Source organism: Serinus canaria, chromosome 24 (assembly GCF_022539315.1).
Source record: "Serinus canaria isolate serCan28SL12 chromosome 24, serCan2020, whole genome shotgun sequence".
NCBI classification, from domain to species: Eukaryota; Metazoa; Chordata; class Aves; order Passeriformes; family Fringillidae; genus Serinus; species Serinus canaria.
In genome coordinates this window covers 1,760,123-1,776,983 of record NC_066337.1, presented here as the reverse complement: position 1 = coordinate 1,776,983, position 16,861 = coordinate 1,760,123, and the positions used below count along the sequence as shown (strand labels likewise).

General features: G+C 54.4%; 2 protein-coding genes across 4 annotated transcripts; both read right to left on the bottom strand.

The window, feature by feature from the left end:
* Positions 1–645: 645 nt before the first annotated feature.
* On the bottom strand, positions 646–8,186 carry CHEK1 (checkpoint kinase 1). Its single transcript, XM_050983652.1, has 12 exons — positions 8,051–8,186; positions 7,255–7,478; positions 7,086–7,150; positions 6,383–6,452; positions 5,585–5,773; positions 4,273–4,377; positions 4,041–4,136; positions 3,861–3,969; positions 3,484–3,661; positions 1,252–1,383; positions 1,065–1,166; positions 646–896 (listed from the first exon to the last, which is right to left on the bottom strand). Exons 1-12 carry the CDS (start codon positions 8,113–8,115, stop codon positions 801–803), a joined length of 1,431 nt encoding a protein of 476 aa, XP_050839609.1. The 5' UTR covers positions 8,116–8,186; the 3' UTR covers positions 646–800.
* Positions 8,187–8,399: 213 nt separating this feature from the next.
* STT3A (STT3 oligosaccharyltransferase complex catalytic subunit A) lies at positions 8,400–16,710 on the bottom strand. Of its 3 annotated transcripts, none has more exons than XM_050983516.1 (19): positions 16,620–16,710; positions 15,479–15,576; positions 15,230–15,380; positions 15,072–15,132; positions 14,462–14,583; positions 14,146–14,291; positions 13,815–13,905; positions 13,079–13,185; positions 12,536–12,700; positions 11,857–12,037; positions 11,225–11,380; positions 10,985–11,076; positions 10,199–10,354; positions 9,905–10,093; positions 9,715–9,831; positions 9,531–9,633; positions 9,031–9,219; positions 8,802–8,917; positions 8,400–8,715 (listed from the first exon to the last, which is right to left on the bottom strand). In XM_050983516.1, exons 3-19 carry the CDS (start codon positions 15,315–15,317, stop codon positions 8,677–8,679), a joined length of 2,118 nt encoding a protein of 705 aa, XP_050839473.1. In that variant the 5' UTR covers positions 15,318–15,380; positions 15,479–15,576; positions 16,620–16,710; the 3' UTR covers positions 8,400–8,676. The 3 variants fall into 3 exon arrangements, with proteins under 3 accessions (XP_050839473.1, XP_050839471.1, XP_050839472.1); XM_050983514.1 differs by having other exon boundaries at positions 15,230–15,355; positions 16,620–16,709; XM_050983515.1 differs by having other exon boundaries at positions 15,230–15,355; positions 16,559–16,658.
* Between the last annotated feature and the right edge of the window lie 151 nt (positions 16,711–16,861).

Sequence of the window (16,861 nt, the reverse complement as noted above, 5' to 3'; positions counted from 1 at the left end):
AAAAGTGCTTAATCCCAGCTGAAAAGCAAACAAGGTCGGAGCGCGGCGTCTTCCTGCTTTCCCCTCGCCCGCTGCCGGGGTCTCGCTCCCCAGCTGCAATATAAATATGCAATTAAAAAATCGCCGCTAATTGCTTCGCCCAAGGGGGGTTCCCACCAGGGAAACAAAAAGCTGGGGAAAGGGATATTAAAAAAATAATAATTTAAGAAGGGGTAAAAAAGTAAAAAATGCTTTTTTTAAAGCCCAATAATTAAACAGTGATGCAGTTTTAGGGAGGAATTGTGGTGATATCTCAGGGTTTGTACCCTGGGGTGGGTTTTTTTTTGGGGGGATGCTCTTTTTTGGGGGGGATGGGGTTAATCCCTGGCTCTCCTCTCTCGCTCCAGCGCTAACAACCCCTGGCAGCTCTTGGGCTCGTTAGTCCTTCGGAAAAGCAATTAGAGAGGTTGGAAAATGAGGGCAGCCACTGCCCTGAGACAGGGCAGGAATGGGGGTGGGGGGGTCAGCCCCCAGCCCTTGGGGCTGGTTGAGGGCTCGGCAGAGATCCCGCAGTGGGATTTCCCCTGGCTGAGCAAAGCTGCGCCATCAGCAGGTTTCAGAGTGAACAACCCAGTGCAACTCCCCCTTGCAGCAGCCAGCCTCACCTCGTGTCCCCCAGGGCTTTATTGAACCTTCAAAACCTAAAACAGGTGACCAGACACCTTCACAGTATTTGGGTGCTGCTGCCAGAGTGCAGCCAGGAGGAAGAGGAGGAGGAGGTGGAGGAAGAGAAGGAAGAGGCAGAGAAGGGGTGTGAGGGCTCAGGTGCCGGGCAGCCAGACCTTCTGGGTGCTGACAATGTCGTTGAGCTTGGCCTTGATCTTCAGGAAATGCCTCTTGAACTCCAGGCCATCGCCCTGCGTGGGGAGAGACAGGGTTTACATCTCCCTACACCCACCTGCACCCCTCCCTCCCCTGGCACCCACCTCCCGTGGTCACCCCCACCCTGCACCCACTTAATGTGGTCCTTCCCCACCCTGCACCTGCCGTGCAGCCCCCACCACCCACCCTGACCCCACTCTCACCTTGGAGAGACGAAAATCCACCAAAATCTTGCTCTCCATCTCCACCAGGTTCACCTTGAAGATGAGTTTGTTGTTCCTCCTGTCTGTGGTTGAGATAGTGACCTGCAAAGGGGGGGAATGCCTCAAATTATTCCCTGATGACCCAGCACAGGGGGTCCCAGCCCCAGTTCCATCCCCTGACCCCCACCTGGTTGGTGCAGCTCATCTTCCAGCCGTAGCCCATCTTCTCACACACCTCCTTCAGCGCGCGGTAAGAGCCGTCGGCGTCCAGCTTGGTGAAGAACCGCGTCATCCGCTTCACCAGCCGCTGCCACGGGCTCTGCCGCCCCAAAAAAACATTCCAAGGGTCATAAATCCCGCCAAAATGTCCCAGATCCCACCAGGTTCCAGCCCCAGCTCTGACACAGCCTGGCTTCTGGTGAGGAAATGTTGGAAAGCTGCACCCCCTGATGGCACCAGCCAACAACCGCATCCCAAAGAGCAGAAATGCTGCACAGCCTCCTCCCAAAGAGCAGAAATGCTGCACAGCCACGTCCCAAAGAGCAGAAATGCTGCACAGCCTCCTCCCAAAGAGCAGAAATGCTGCACAGCCACGTCCCAAAGAGCAGAAATGCTGCACAGCCATGTCCCAAAGAGCAGAAATGCTGCACAGCCACGTCCCAAAGAGCAGAAATGCTGCACAGCCTCCTCCCAAAGAGCAGAAATGCTGCACAGCCTCCTCCCAAAGAGCAGAAATGCTGCACAGCCACGTCCCAAAGAGCAGAAATGCTGCACAGCCATGTCCCAAAGAGCAGAAATGCTGCACAGCCATGTCCCAAAGAGCAGAAATGCTGCAGAGCCACGTCCCAAAGAGCAGAAATGCTGCAGAGCCATGTCCCAAAGAGCAGAAATGCTGCACAGCCATGTCCCAAAGAGCAGAAATGCTGCACAGCCATGTCCCAAAGAGCAGAAATGCTGCACAGCCACGTCCCAAACAGCAGAAATGCTGCACAGCCATGTCCCAAACAGTGCAAAGTCAGCCCCTGGTATCACAGAAATGCTCTTTAAAGACACACATAGCATGTAAGACACACATTGCGCCCCAATGGTATAAATAGTGCAATGATGGACCCTGATATTGTAAATTGGATGAAAAGTTGCCTCCCAAATGCTGCAGAGCTGTGCCCTGGAACTGGAAAGTTGCATTTTATTATTCAAAATGCTGCAAAATCGTGCCCCAAATACCACCAGGTTGTACCCTGAGATGACAAGCCTTGCCCAGCAGCACCCCAATGCTGCCAAGCTGCTCCCTGATACTGTAAATCAGATGCAAAGCTGCTCCCCTAACACCACAGAGCAGCCCCCAACCACTACACAAAGTGCACCCTGATGCCATAAATGATGCACATTTAACACCCAAATCTTGGAAGGCGGCACCCCGAGATGATAAAACTCACAGCTGCATCTCAGCCTTGTCAAGCTGCTCCCTGATATTCCATATACAGCAAAGTTGCTCTTTAATGTGGTATTTATGATGCAAAGTTGCACCCCAATATTTTACACAGCACAATGTTGCACTCCAGTGCTGTAAATCAGATGTGAAACTGCCCCTCAAGTCCCTGGCAAAGCGACAAACTGATACTCAAAGTATTGCAAATTTGCACCCCAAATCCTTCACCTGACACCCTCAGGTGGTAAATATTCAACAGCCACAGCCCCAACAGTTGCTCCCTGATATTATAAATACAACAAAAGTTGCTTCTTAATCTTACATATCTAAGGCAAAGCTGTATCCCAGTAGCATAAAAGGTGCAGCACTGGATCCTGATGTAAACTGGATGAGACTCTGCCCCCCAAATGCTGCAGAGCTGCCCCCCAAGATGATGAACCTCACCCAGCCACACCCCACACATTGCCAGGCTGCTCCCTGATGTTATAAATATGGCAAAGCTCCTCCTCATTGTCATATATATGATGCAAAGTTGCACCCCAGTTTATACAGTGCAACGTTGGACCCCAGTGTTGTAAATCAGATGTGAAGCTGCCCCCAATCACACCAAGGCCATGGCAAAGTTGTCACCCTGATACTGAAAACACTGAAAAGCTGTGCCCCAAATCCTGCAAACTTGCACCCCAGGCCATGGCAGTGTCACCCGGATACTGAAAACACTGAAAAGCTGTGCCCCAAATCCTGCAAATGTGCACCTGAGGTGATAAATACAAAAAAGCTGCACCTCCAATATTGCCAAGCTGCCCCCTGATATTCCCCACCAGGCAAAGCTGCAGCCCAAGCAGCACAGAGCAGCCCCCAGCCACTGCAAGGTGCACCCTGACTCAACGCCGCGAGGTGAAATCCCGAGAGGATCAGCTGCATCCCAAGCACTGCGAGGCAGCACCCCGATATTCCAAGTGGTGCCAGGTGCCCCCTGCAGCCCCTGACCTGGGAGGAGCCTGGGGTGCCCAGGAGTTGGCTGTTGACCAGCATGTGCTCGGGGCAGGCGGGCTGCGAGAAGCTGAAGCCCTGCACCAGCTGGTCGATGCTTCCCGTGCCACTCTCCCAGGGCATCCCGCCCGTGCCAGGCTCCGGCTGTGACGTGGAATAGCTTGCCTTGTCCTCACTGCAAGGCAAGGGGGGACACAAGGGTTAGGAGCGCTGGAGAGATCCCGATGTGGGAACTGCATGGGATTTTGCAAGATCTGGGACGATCACAGGGGTTGGGCGGGGTTTCCACCCATCCACCTCCTGGACAAAATGCTGGGAAAGCCCAGAGGCGTGCAAGGAAGTGCAAACCCGTGTGGAGGGAAGCAGAGGCTCACCCCAGTGCTCCCTTCACGGGTGAGAAGTCTGTATCGGATCGGATGTGCTTGGAGAAGCCTCCAGGGGAGTCGGCGACTCCCCCCGAGGAGAGCCGAGCCCGCTTGACATCTGCAAAGGGACAGGACACCAAGTAACCCCCAAATCCGGGGGCACCAGCGCGCTCCCCCACAGCCCCTTACCCTTTTTGAGTGGTCTGCTGTACCACCGGTCCTTCTGGATGTCAGGAATGGTGATCCTCGCCGTCGGGCTCTCTGTGAGGATCTTGTGCAGCAGCGCTGGGGGAGACGAGGGGGTGGAACACAAGATGGTGTGTGTGTGGATATGTATGTATTTGTGTGTATATATAGCTATATATTTATGTGTGTATATATATGCATGCATTTAGGGAGCTGCTGGGTGCCGGATGCTTACCCAAGGGAGCGGAATCAATCTTCTTCCAAGGTGGGAGGTAGGTTTTCTTCTCCTTCCAATCACTGTATTCCTGGCAGCTGTCGCTGGGCTGGTCCCAAGGCAGCTCTGCCAGGAGATCCCACTGCTGTCACCCCCCCGGTGCCACAACCCGCCAGGCACACTCATGGCACTGTGGGGACGTGGTGTGCCAGGTGACCCTGCCCTGCCATGGATTCTGTGTACTCCCCACGCATCCCAAACCTCCCTGTGCATCCCATGGTTTCTCACATATATCCCATACCTCTCCTCTGCCTCTCATACACACCCACTACACATCACATCACTGCCCCCATCTGCAGCCCTCTATTCCTTCCATGCATCCCTATGGATATTCCAGACATCCCCCTCCATGCAATTCACATCTTCCTTATGGATCCACACATTCCATCTCTGTTTCACACATCCCTCCCATCTCATGTGCACCCCTTCCCCATCCCATACATCCCTGGTGCACTCCAGGCACTTCCCCTCACACATTTCACCCGTGCACCCCTTCTGCATTCCACACATACATCCCTGCACATTCCACAAACACTCCCCCATGTCCTCTGCACCACTCCTGCATTTCCCACACACCCCCTGAACATGTCACATGCATTCCATCCATTCCCAGAGACATTCCAGTGTTCCCACCTCCTTGAATTCCATCCATCCATCCCAGCATTCCCACCTCTGGCCAGCATGGCTGTCAGCAACAGGCCACCCCTGTGAATTCCATGCATCCCAACAATCCCACCTCTGGCCAGCACGGCCACCAGCACATCACCCTCTGTGAATTCCATCCATTATCCCAACATTCCCACCTCCAGTCACCAGCACATCACCCTCTGTGAATTCCATCCCAGCATTCCCACCTCTGGTCAGCATTGCTATCAGCACATCACCCGCTGTGAATTCCATCCATCCATCCCACCATTCCCACCTCCGGCCAGCATGGCCACCAGCACATCACCCTCTGTGAATTCCACCCCAGCATTCCCACCTCCGGCCAGCATGGCCACCAGCACATCACCCTCTGTGAATTCCACCCCAGCATTCCCACCTCCGGCCAGCACAGCCACCAGCACATCACCCTCTGTGAATTCCACACCCCCATTCCCCTCCTCAGCATGCCCCAGCACTCACCCTCTGGAATTCCAGCACCCACATTCCCACCTCCTCAGCATCCCAGCACATCACCCTCTGTGAATTCCACCCCAGCATTCCCACCTCCGGCCAGCACAGCCACCAGCACATCACCCTCTGTGAATTCCACCCACCCCAGCATTCCCACCTCCAGCCAGCATGGCTGTCAGCACCACGCCGCAGGCCCAGACGTCGACGGGCTCGGCGCGGAACTCGGGGCGCCGCAGCAGCTCGGGGGCCACGTAGGGCAGGGTCCCGCACATCTTGTTCAGCAGCCGCTCCCGCCCGTTGTGCCGGAACACCGTGGCCAGCCCGAAATCCGAGATCTTCAGGTTGTCTAGGCCCAAACAGAAGCAAAGCCAAGTTAAAACTTCAAATCAAAAGTCCAAATTAACCCACCCCCCTGCAACAAAATTAATTTTAAATGCAAGTTCAAATTTAAATAGAAATCAAAATGTAAGTAAAATTTTTAATTTTAAATTCAAACTTAAAATTTGCTTGAAAAATTAAAATTCAAGTTAAGATTCTAAAGTTTTAAGCTTAAAAGTTGAACTTAAAATTCGAATTAAAATACAAACAATGTTAAAAAAGAAATTTAAACTAGAATTTAAATTCAAGATTCTAAAGTTCGAGGTTTAAAAGTTGAACTGAAAATTTGAATTAAAATACAAATAAAATTAAAAGAAGAAATTCAAATCAGAATGCAAATTCAAATAAAACTTAAATTAAGAAATAAAGTGAAAAAATGGTAAAAACTTTAAATTAAAATGTAAAGTAAAATTTAAATTCAGAATAAAATTAGACCCTTACATTAAAAATTCAAATGCAAAATATAAGCATTGAAATTAAATCTTTAAATTAAATACTCAAATAAATAACCACAAATTAAGAAATGAAAACTTAATGGAGGCCGGAGAGGGACACGCCTGGCCCTGCCTGCCCCCACCTCGCTCATCCAGCAGCAGGTTCTCCGGCTTCAGGTCGCGGTGGGTGATGCCAATGCTGTGCAGGTACACCTGTGGAGGTGGGGGGGGGTCAGTCCTGAGTGGGAATCATGGCAAGGGTCAGTGCTGTGTGGGAATTATGGCAATGGTCAGTGCCATGTGGGAATCACAGCAAGTGTCAGAGGGTCAGCATGGTGTAGGGATCATGGCAAGGATCAGCACTGTGTGGAAATCATGGCAAGAGTCAGGGGGTCAGGATGATGTGGGAATCATGGCAAGGGTCAGCACTGTGTAGGAATCATGGCAAGGGTCAGTGCCATGTGGGAATCATGGCAAAGGTCATAGGGTCAGTGCTGTGTAGGAATCACGGCAAGGGTCAGAGGGTCAGCATGATGTGGGAATCATGGCAAGGGTCAGCACTGTGTAGGAATCACGGCAAGGGTCAAGCACTGTGTGGGAATCATGGCAAGGGTCAGTGCCAAGTGGGAATCATGGCAAGGGTCAGGGGGTCAGCATGATGTGGGAATCATAGCAAGGGTCAAGCACTGTGTGGGAATCATGGCAAGGGTCAGTGCCAAGTGGGAATCATGGCAAGGGTCAGCACCGTGTAGGAATCACGGCAAGGGTCAGGGGGTCAGTGCCGTGCAGGAATCGCCGCTGGCACCCGCGGCATGGCCGCCCCCAGCGCTGCCGCTGAGCACTCACCACGCCGGCAATCAGCTGCTGGAAGAACCGCTGCGCCTCCGGCTCTGGCATCCCGACATCCGGCTCTGCACGTGGGGAAGAACGAGGGGAAGAGCAGTTCTCAGCCATGTGGGGATGACAATTTAGGATGCCCCACTGGCCCTAAATCCCCGGGTAGCCCTTGCCGCACCGATGCGGTCGAAGAGCTCCCCGCCGCGGCAGTACTCCAGGAACAGGTACTGCGTGGCCCCCTCCCGCCGGTGTCCGTAGAACCGGACGACGTTCTCGTGGCTCAGCATCTTGTTGATGCAGATTTCCTTCTTGATGTTCTCCGGACACTCGGCCGCGCGCTTCATGTCCACGATTTTCACGGCCACGGCCTCCTCAGTGCGGCGGTTCACGGCCAGCTGCACCCTGCGGTGGGCATGGAACAGGGAATGGGCATGGGAGTGGGCATGGCAACGCTGCCCCCAGAGACAGCAGCAGGCAGGGAAGGGGGAGAAAATTCTGCCTCTGGAGACAGCAGCAGGCAGGGAATATTGCCACTGGAGGCAAGGAACGGGCAGGGAATGGGCAGCAAATAGTGCCCCTGGAGACAGGGAGCGGGCAGGAACAGGCAGGGAATGCAGGCACGGGCAGGCGCACGATGGGCACACAGGGGTGCAAGGGGGCGTGATGGGCGAGCAGTGGGCACACAGAGGACGTGCCACGACCGTAGTGGGCAAACAGCGGGCATGTGATGGGCGAGCAGTACGGACTGGGCAAGCTGTGGGGGGACACACGGCCTGCGATGGCCAAGAGGCGAGCAAACAGCGGGCACGCAGTGGCCTCGCAGAACCACGCAGGAACAAGCAGCGGGTCAGCGGGGACAGCGGCCGCGCAAGGGGCAGGGCAAGGCCTGGGGCGCGCAAGGGGCAGGGCAGGGGCGTGCAAGGGGCGGACCCGGCCGGCAGCAACCCCGCGCCCCCCGGCCCCGCCGCACTCACTCCCCGTAGGCGCCTTCGCCCAGCGTCTGCACCAGGTCCCAGTCCTCCACGAAAGGCACCGCCATGCCCGGCCCCGGGCCCGCTCCGGGCCGCGATCCCGGTCCCGGTCCCGGCAGCGGCCCGGCCACGCCGCCCTTTCCCGCCACAGCCGCGAGCCCCGCCCCACCCTGCGCGCGCACGTCCAAAGCCACGCCCACGTCGCCGAAGCCACGCCCTCATCTGGACTCCCGCGTCCATTACAGGCCACGCCCCCGCCCCACCCCGCCCCTCGCCTCTATTTACATTCAAATCTGTTAAAAACAGCTAAACGGCCCCAACGCCCTTCTGACAGTATGCAGGGAGAAACCCACCAAATTTATTTTTATTTATTTGTATTCTTTACAATTCCTGGTCAATCAGCCCCGGTGAGAGCCGTAATTCCTGATTTGGCGACGGCTCCGTGTGTATATAAAAATCACTCCCGGCAGGATGGGGCGGGCAGGGTCCTCCCGCCACTGCCCGCGCTTACAAACGGTATAAAACAAACCCGAAACAGCCCCCCTCGAACCCCCACCAAACCCCCGAATCTCTGCTGCACAGGCAAGGCTGGGTCAGTGCAGTGTCTGGCGTGGCCGGTGCCGGCTCGTCTACGTCCGCGACAACCCGCGGTTGTCCAAATCTTTCACCTGGGCAGTAAAAGAAGGTTCATTAGGTAGAATTCCATGGTTTTTTTCCCAAACTGGATGGGTCTGGGCTTGCTCTGGTGCCATACCTTGTATATTCGGACCAACCAGTGCTCTGTGGTGTACGCCTCCTCCAGCACGTCCAGCTCAAAGTCCTTGTTGCCAATTTCAGCGTTCCTCACCCGGTCATAGCCTGGAGGTCGCTCTAGGAGAAGAGGAAAGGAGAGGCAGTGCTGCTGCATCGCACCCAGAGATGTCAGGGCGCAGTGGGGCCCCCCAGAAGCAGTGCCACACCCTGGGGGTGACTCAGGGACTCACTGGCCTCAGTGTAGACCTGGCCGAAGCGGTAGTAGCACATCTTGTACATGAGGCAGTTGAGCAGCACCGGGGAGCCCTCGCGGTCGACTCGGAACTCCCCGGTGGGGGTGTAATAGTCGTGCTCCTTGATGTGGCGCCCCGTGTCCGTGCTGCCCCCGATCCGCACCATCCACAGAAACTTGTTGATGTCTGGAAGGCAGAGATTGGGGGGTAAAAGAATGAGAGTTTGAGTTGATTTGGGGGGCCAAGAGCAAGGGGTTGCATTGGGGTGAAAGAACAAGAAGTTGGGATGAGGTAAAAGAATGAGGAGCCAAGTTGAGCTGGGGGGCCAGGAGGGAGGGTTGAGGTGATGCGGGGGAGCCAAAAGCAAGGTTGAGATGAGGGAGAGCTCCAAAGAGGAGCATTCTGGCCCCGTTTTCACTCCACGGCCGCGGACAGAGGTGGGATTCTGCCACCAGCTCCCCTGGCTGGGTCTGACCTGGCTCACAGCAGGATCTTACCATCCGATGAGTACCCGGTGAGGCCACCAAAGATGACCAGCACGTAGCTGACGTCCAGCTCCCTCATGATCTCGTAGGCTTTCTCCTCTGTCGATGCCATGGCCTGGGGCAGACAAAGTGTAAGCCAGTGCTGATGTGGTGCCCAGAAAGGCTGGGCAAGGCAGCAAGGGAGGGAGGGACCCACCTGGCCGACGCGGGAGATGTGCGTGTTGTTCCAGGTGTTGTTGTCCACCAGGATGGTCCGGTTAGCCATGGCAGTGATCTGGTACCCGTAGTCCCACCAGGACATCACCTTGGCATCCTGCACCAAACACCGGCCGGGCATCAGCGCCCCAGTGGGCACTGTGGGGTGCCCAAGGCCCCACCTGCCGTACCTCCGGTGTGTTGTGCCGCAGCCAGTAGTAAGCTTCTCGGAAGTCATCAAAGATGATCCTGCTGCCATCGCCGCCACGGGCAGAGAGGACGATGGAGGGGGAGGAATAGGCCTCACTGGTCACCCAGGTGGAGTGGAAGGTGTAGGTGATCAGGAAGAACGCCATGACCAGGATCATGCCACTGGCAACCTGAGGGAACAACCCAGGGACTCAGCAGTGGAGGGACAGGGCCGTCAGCCTCCCACACTCAGCCCATCAGGACCCGGCGTCTTCCTGAGCCAGCCTGGTGCTCACCTCATTTTTAATGGGGTAGGTGGAGTCTTGCTGCTTTTTGCTCTTCTTGTCTGGCCGGCTGATATCCAGGTTCTTCATGTAGGTGGACAATACCTGAGAGACCCCGATGCCAGACAGGATGCACATCACCGGAGCCAGCACCAGCATGAGACGCACCTATGGCAACAGCGGAACTGTCTGATTCCTTTAGAAAAGGAATCCAGCAGAAATCCAAGGGAAGAGGGAACTGGATGCCATTCCTAATCCAGCACCTCAAATTCAGTGGATATATGAGCCTTGGGATAAACCTGTGGCTGGTTTTTTAGTGGGGAGTTGCCACCATCCCAGGCACCCCTGAGGGAAATTCCCTGAAGTGCTCAAAATTGGCCCACATGGGAAACTGAGGTAACTTCAGCAATCTTAGGTGGAAGCAAGGACTGGTCGCTGCCTCCACACCAGAACTCAACCACATTTAGTGTTCAGGGTGCCACATGAAGAGTGGAAATGGGCTCATCAACAACTGTCAGCACTCCCTGCCTGAAAACCCAGAGAATTTGTTTGAGATTGCACTGGGTACTCCGGGAGATCAGGAACACTGACCAGGCGGTGCTGGCCCCAGGGACACGAGTCACACCCAAACCACTGAGTTTTGCAACTTCACCTTCCCTCACTGCAGAGGGGCGAAACAAAACCACATTTATGGAAGGGAGAAAAGCCCTCTGGGTAAAAGAATCATTGCTAAGTTCAGAAAAACAAATTAAATTGTAATGAGCACTCGGTGGCAGTGCTGGTGCCTGCAGCCCTCACCATGACAGCTGAGAAGTACATGCTGGTCACACCGTACATGATGATGAAGATACGGGCATCCGAGAGGTTGCTGAAGCAGTAGTAGAGACCAACTGTGAGAGGGGAGAAAAAGGGGTCAGGTTCAGCTCAGTGATGAAATAAAACCAGGCACTGAGGGACACAGCGGGACACAGAAGGTTTGGCACAGCCAGAAGAGGCAGGAAAGCCCTCTGGTGACTAACTCAGGATCTGGCAACTCACCTGGGAACATGAAAACAAGGAGCTGCAGGTCAAAGTAGTAGGAGGACCAAGTGGTGGGCTGGTGCTCAGAGACGGAGGCGATGATGGGGATGTTATTCTTGGCATAGGAAGGGTCCAGCAGGGAATAGAAACGCCCTGTCCATGGGGAGATTTTCCCTAGGAAAGTGGAGAAAACAAATCCTTTTTGGATCCAGCAGAGTAACAGGCAATCCAATCTTGACACGCACTCTCCCAGAGAACCACATGCGAGGCTGAATGGGTGATCCCAGGCCTCATTTAGAATCTCTACCACTCAAACCTGTCATTTTAGAAAGGAAATACAACACAATTTCACTCTAAAATCTCCTCCCTGCCCAATCTCTACCTTTAGCATCTCTTTGCTACTACAGAGCAACAACCAGTATCTGCAGCACCAGCCTGGTGTCCCCAGAGTCTCTGCCCCTCTTATTTTACAGCTGCTGCTTAAATATTCCTTGTTAATGCAAAAATTCGAGCAGGTCCCAACCTTCCCCTTCGAGGGGACTCAGGCACTTGCACCACAGTAACACAGAGTTAGGATGGACAAATTGCATGCCTTTGGAAGCAAGGAAAGAGAGTGAAACACCCTTGTAATGGCAACAGCCTCAGGCTACCTGTGAGCATCAGCACAGCCCCAACAGAGAGGAGGACGAAGCCGACCAGGGAAATGACACTCCTGAAGAGGATTTCAAACTGCTGTGGGTTCAGCTTGCTCCGGAGGTAGTCCACGAAGGCATGGATCTGGCACAGGCCAAAGACTCCAAGGGCAGCCATGTGCTCCGAGGAGAGGACAGGCTGGGAGTGGGGCAGAGTGTGGTCAGACACAGAGATGAACAGGAGTGTTACTGGCTTTTTTCACAAATCTCTGCTTGGCACAATCTCTGTCAGCCACGGGAAAATGTTCAAATGTTCCCTCCCTGTGACTGGCACAGCTGGCACGAGTTCTTTTCCTACATCCGCTTTGATTCTGATAAGGATCCATGTGGAAAATTAACCAGATTCTCTTGAGAACATGAGCTGGGCAGGTCTGTTTCCTGCCATACCAAGACACCCATGGCATGAGTCCTTCCTTCACCAAAACCAAAGATATTTTTATGAAAGACAGCGGTGACAGGAAGGTTATTAGGAACTTTAAAAGTCATCCAGCACAGCCAAAGGCTCATTTTGCCACAGGTGGCAAGGAATCAGCACCCACTCATAACCTCAGTGATGAAGACAAGAAGTAAAACCAGGTGTCAGCATGCTGCTGTTCTGTTAGAACCCATCCCTGAGTCTGCAAACCCTGGTGCCCACCTGGAAGCCAACAAAGGAGATCTGCATGGAGAGGATGGTTCCCAAGCAGTAGACTGTGCAATAGGCTACGTAAATCCTGTGGGAGAAGCGCCCGGTGAGCATCAGCACCAGGACGTGCAAGGGGATGAGGTTGATCAGGAAGACATATCCACCCCACGAGGAGACCTGCCAGGACACAAAGCAGACACACACCCACAAGTTCCAGGACTGAACAGCTGCAGAGCTGAGGTGAAACACAGAGGTTTAGCTTTCCTGGGATCACGGGCAGGATATTACACAGTAGCAATACCAGCTGGGATCTGCTCTTAGAGCATCCTCCACCCCCCCCAGCTGCCAGAAACACGGATTTTTCAACACTACTAAGAACACCTCACACAAAACCCGTTAGTTTTGCAAGAAAGGACCCATTCCCTTTCCACCTCCAGAGGATCTAGCTCTCTAGACACACTGACACAGGAACAGCACACCATGGCTTCGTGGTGAGTGCATCCAGAGGGATCTCAGAGTCAGGTTTACCCCAGAGCTGGGAGAAGAGACACTCACCATGTAGAAATAAGCGAGGGCACACATGGCTGCCCAATAGATGGAGCCAGTTTTGACAGCCTTGATCCACATGTAGTAGGTCAAGAGCATGCAGAATATGGCGATACCTGCGGAAGGAGCCAGAGCCATTAATGCCATCCCTGGGGCATGGCAGAGAACTCAAGCCATTAAAAACAGATCTGTAAATGCTTTTGCTGCTCCATCACACAAAGAGCCAAGCCTGGGAAAAGCATTTGATATCTGGTTTCTAGACTGAAACACTGTGGTGTTTGTGTCTAACAGCTCACGTGGCTTCTTCCAGCCACACCAGCTGGAAGAACTCCTACACAGCCCCCAAAAGCCCAGCTACAGCAAAGGAGCCAGGATCCTCCTCTGCCCCAGGCTGTGGCAGTGAGATTGCTGCCTTTGCCAGTCCCAACATCTCTGCTGGAACAGGGATAAAAGCACAGAGGAACCAGACAGTAGCTCCAGTTCCAGGCAGAGTTTGGGGAGGTGACAAAATACTTTCTGACTGGCAAACAAAGATACTGGAGCAAACTCGCTGCCAGAGCTGGGAGACACTCCCTCTACTCCACAGCATGGCCGAAAACCATCTCTGATGGGTCAGGTTTGTTCAGCACAAACCCAGCAGGGATCATCAGGAAAGGACAGAGCTCTTGTGCTCTGCAGCATCTTCCAGCACCACTTTCCAGCACCCACCAGTCCTTAAAGGTTTCCCCAAGGGTCACAAACTCACCTTCATTATCATAGGAGCCAGCAACAGACCGAGAGATGTATCCAGGCACAACAGCAATCATGGCAGCAGCAAGGAGTCCTGCCCCTGCATCCTGGGAAAAACAGCCAGGGAAAAGACATCTGGGTTTAGGGATTTTATTACTCAAAGGAATAAGAACTGCATGTGGAAACAAAGTTTTCAAACGGATCTCCTGCTTCCCAGAAGGCTGGGGTTTTGAGGAGTGTGGTGGTCACCTCCAAGCCTCTGACCCAGCTGCTCTCCCAAATGGCAAACAGCTCCCACTCCTCTGGAAAGCCAAAGCCTGTGGGGCACACCCCGCTGGCCCCTGTACCTTGAGCTCTTTGGTGAGGTGGTAAGTCACGATGGTGGTGAAGGAGGAGAAGAGGGGAGCCAGGAACACGCAGACGTTGCGGATGTCGATGGTGATGTGGAAGAAGTGCAGCACGTGGTAAATTGCTGCTGATGTGATCATCAGGCCTGGGGATGGAAATGACACCATTATCAGGGTGCTCCAGAGCCACCAGGAGGGAGCTGCTGCCAAGGATGCATCCCCAAGCTGCCCTCTGCTCCAGCTGGCACTCAGGGATGCAGTCCCCACCCCGATTTTCCCTGGCACCAGGTGCATTTCAGCTTGGCAAAAGCTTTACCTGGGTAAATGGTTCCCCCGATGATCCTGCCCAAGGGGTACCACGCTCGGTCATCAAACCAGTTGTGGAATTTGTAGAAGCCCTCCTCAGCCAGGAAGCGGGTGGTACGGTAGTTGAAATACCTGTAAGGGTGACAGGGTGTGACAGCACTGTGGGGGCTGCTCCCATGTGTTCCATGCACAGAGAACTGGCCCAGTTTCCCTCAGCTGCCCCAAACCTCAGCTGCAAAGGTTCATTCCTCCTCCCAGTGGGACTAACAGTATGTTTACAAAAGTGTCAGTGTCCCTTGGGACTGAATCAATCTGCAAAAACTTGGGACAGACAGAAATTGCTCCAGGAGCTCTCTCCTTCTGTGCCCAGGTCAGAAGTAAATGCCTCCCAGAAGAAAAGCAACAGGAGGTGATTCTTGGATCTGGGTTGCAGGAAGACCCCTGGGTACCAAGGAAATTTGGGAGTGGAAGAGAAAAACCAAGATGTACTGAAACATGTCCTCCACATCCCACATGCTCAATGGGGATTAACTTGAGCCTGGCACCATCAGCTGAATTCTGTGTGCTCCAGAACAGGAAAAGTCCAACAGGCCCCCAGGAAATGAGGAAACGACACTTACGGGTCAAACTCATGGATGACACTTTCAAATCTTAAGACGGAGAAAAGTCTCGTGGAGAAAGCTGCAAACACAGAGAAGGGGCAGAGTGAACACACAGAGCTCATGAGTTACCCTCAGTTTTCCTACACCAGGAGCCATCCCTGAGGGCACAGACTTACACAGGACAGCTGCCATCGACAGGATGAGGAGCTTGAGCAGCGTGTCCTGCTTCTCATAGGAGAGCCGGAGGAACCCCAACTTGGTCATTTTCACATCAAATGCAGGGCCCGAGGATTCCTGAACGCCTGGACAATCAGGAAGACCAAAAGCCTTTAAAGCCTTCATGAACCTTCAGACTTTAAATCCCCTCCTCTGGCCCAGCCTTCACCCCTGCCAGACGCTTGTGCCTCCCCCCACAAACCTCTCACCTCCTGTCCTGATGTGAGCTGTCACCCTAAATCCTGGCTGGTTTTCCTTCCTTTACAGAGCCCAGAACTTCTCCGGGGCAGAGGACGTGCCTGTTTCTCTGTGCACAGAACAAAACCACAGTATAAACCTGAGCCAAACCCCTGCCCTCCCTCTGGACGCTCTCTGAAGTTTAACCATCACCTGCAAGCAATGCACAAAAAATAGAATCCATGGAGATGCTTTTTCTCACACACAGGAGATCTGAGTGGCTCCTGGTTACCCCCAGTTTGGATCACTTATATAAAATATATATATATATATATATTCTAGTAGTTTGTTAATGTAGACCAGGACAGTTAATTTGTTTTGCTCACACCAGACAACGTGACTGTTTAATTCAAACTCCCTGAGGGGAGGGAAAGCCACCTAAACCCTGGGGTTGCACACCAAGGAAGTGACACTTACTGAAGAATCACAGCTTTAACATCTTTCTAGCTTGAAAACACTCAGATTTCTTCAAATCATTTCTTGCCCAATCAGTCAGGAAAACCCCTCCCACTGCTCTGGGCAGGCTCGGTCCCACCACGGGTGGATAAATGTGCAGTTCAGGACTCTTGAGCTACATCAGGCAGGACGCAGTGAGACAAGCTGAGATTTAAAACCCAAACAAACTGGGCCTGGAAAAACCTGGCTGTGCCCAGAAGTGATTCCGACTGGTGCACGCTGGGCACTGCCTGCTACAGAAATACCGGTGGTGGTTATTTCCTCGATCCTCTGCGATAACGGAGCACAGCGCAGACGCCTGCGGGCACGAGTGGCTCTGCCCCGGGGTGCCCCAATGTCCTCAGGGAGGGACCCCTGACCCCCAGGAACTCCCATGACACAGAGCACTCCCGAGCCCCGCGCGGCCCCCCGGGCTCCGCCAGGCTCCAGCCCCTGAGCAGCCCCAGGATCTCAGCCCTCACGTCCCTGGACCCCTCAACCCCCGGGCTCCCTCTCCCCACAGGCCTGGGGACCCTCCAAGGCCCGGGCACCCCGTGACCCCTCAGGCCCCACACTCCGCAGACTCCGCACGCCCCGCAGCCCGGGCAGCCCTGCACCTCCAGGTCCCAGGACCCACAGCTCCCCCGGCCCCGCTCAGGTCCCGGTCCCGTCCCTCACCGCGGCCCCGCCGCCCCGTCCATCCGCCCCGCGCAGCCGCCCTGCTGCCGCGGCCGCCAGCCCGCGCCCCGCCCCGCACACTTCCAATTGGCCGTCGCGCACGCCACTCCAAGCACGGCCACGCTCATTGGCCGAAGCCCCAAAAATTCAATCGGGGGCGGGGAGGTTCGTGAGGCGCACGACGTCTCCGCATTGGTGGAGCGGGAGGTGGGCGGTGCCGGCGGGGAAGGAGCCGTGACGTG

What these genes read in the sequence shown, in the direction of transcription:
- CHEK1 (XM_050983652.1), bottom strand. Translation starts at nt 8,115, where the DNA reads ATGGCGGTGCCTTTCGTGGAGGACTGGGACCTGGTGCAGACGCTGGGC. An exon ending in GGAGCTCTTCGACCGCATCG is followed by an intron (nt 7,151 to 7,254) that starts GTGCGGCAAGGG and finishes CCCCACGTGCAG; the next exon opens with AGCCGGATGTCGGGATGCCA. An exon ending in CCCGTGAAGGGAGCACTGGG is followed by an intron (nt 3,662 to 3,860) that starts GTGAGCCTCTGC and finishes CTTGCCTTGCAG; the next exon opens with TGAGGACAAGGCAAGCTATT.
- STT3A (XM_050983516.1), bottom strand. Translation starts at nt 15,317, where the DNA reads ATGACCAAGTTGGGGTTCCTCCGGCTCTCCTATGAGAAGCAGGACACG. An exon ending in TGCGGCACAACACACCGGAG is followed by an intron (nt 9,832 to 9,904) that starts GTACGGCAGGTG and finishes TGTTTGGTGCAG; the next exon opens with GATGCCAAGGTGATGTCCTG. An exon ending in GGTTGGTCCGAATATACAAG is followed by an intron (nt 8,716 to 8,801) that starts GTATGGCACCAG and finishes TTTACTGCCCAG; the next exon opens with GTGAAAGATTTGGACAACCG.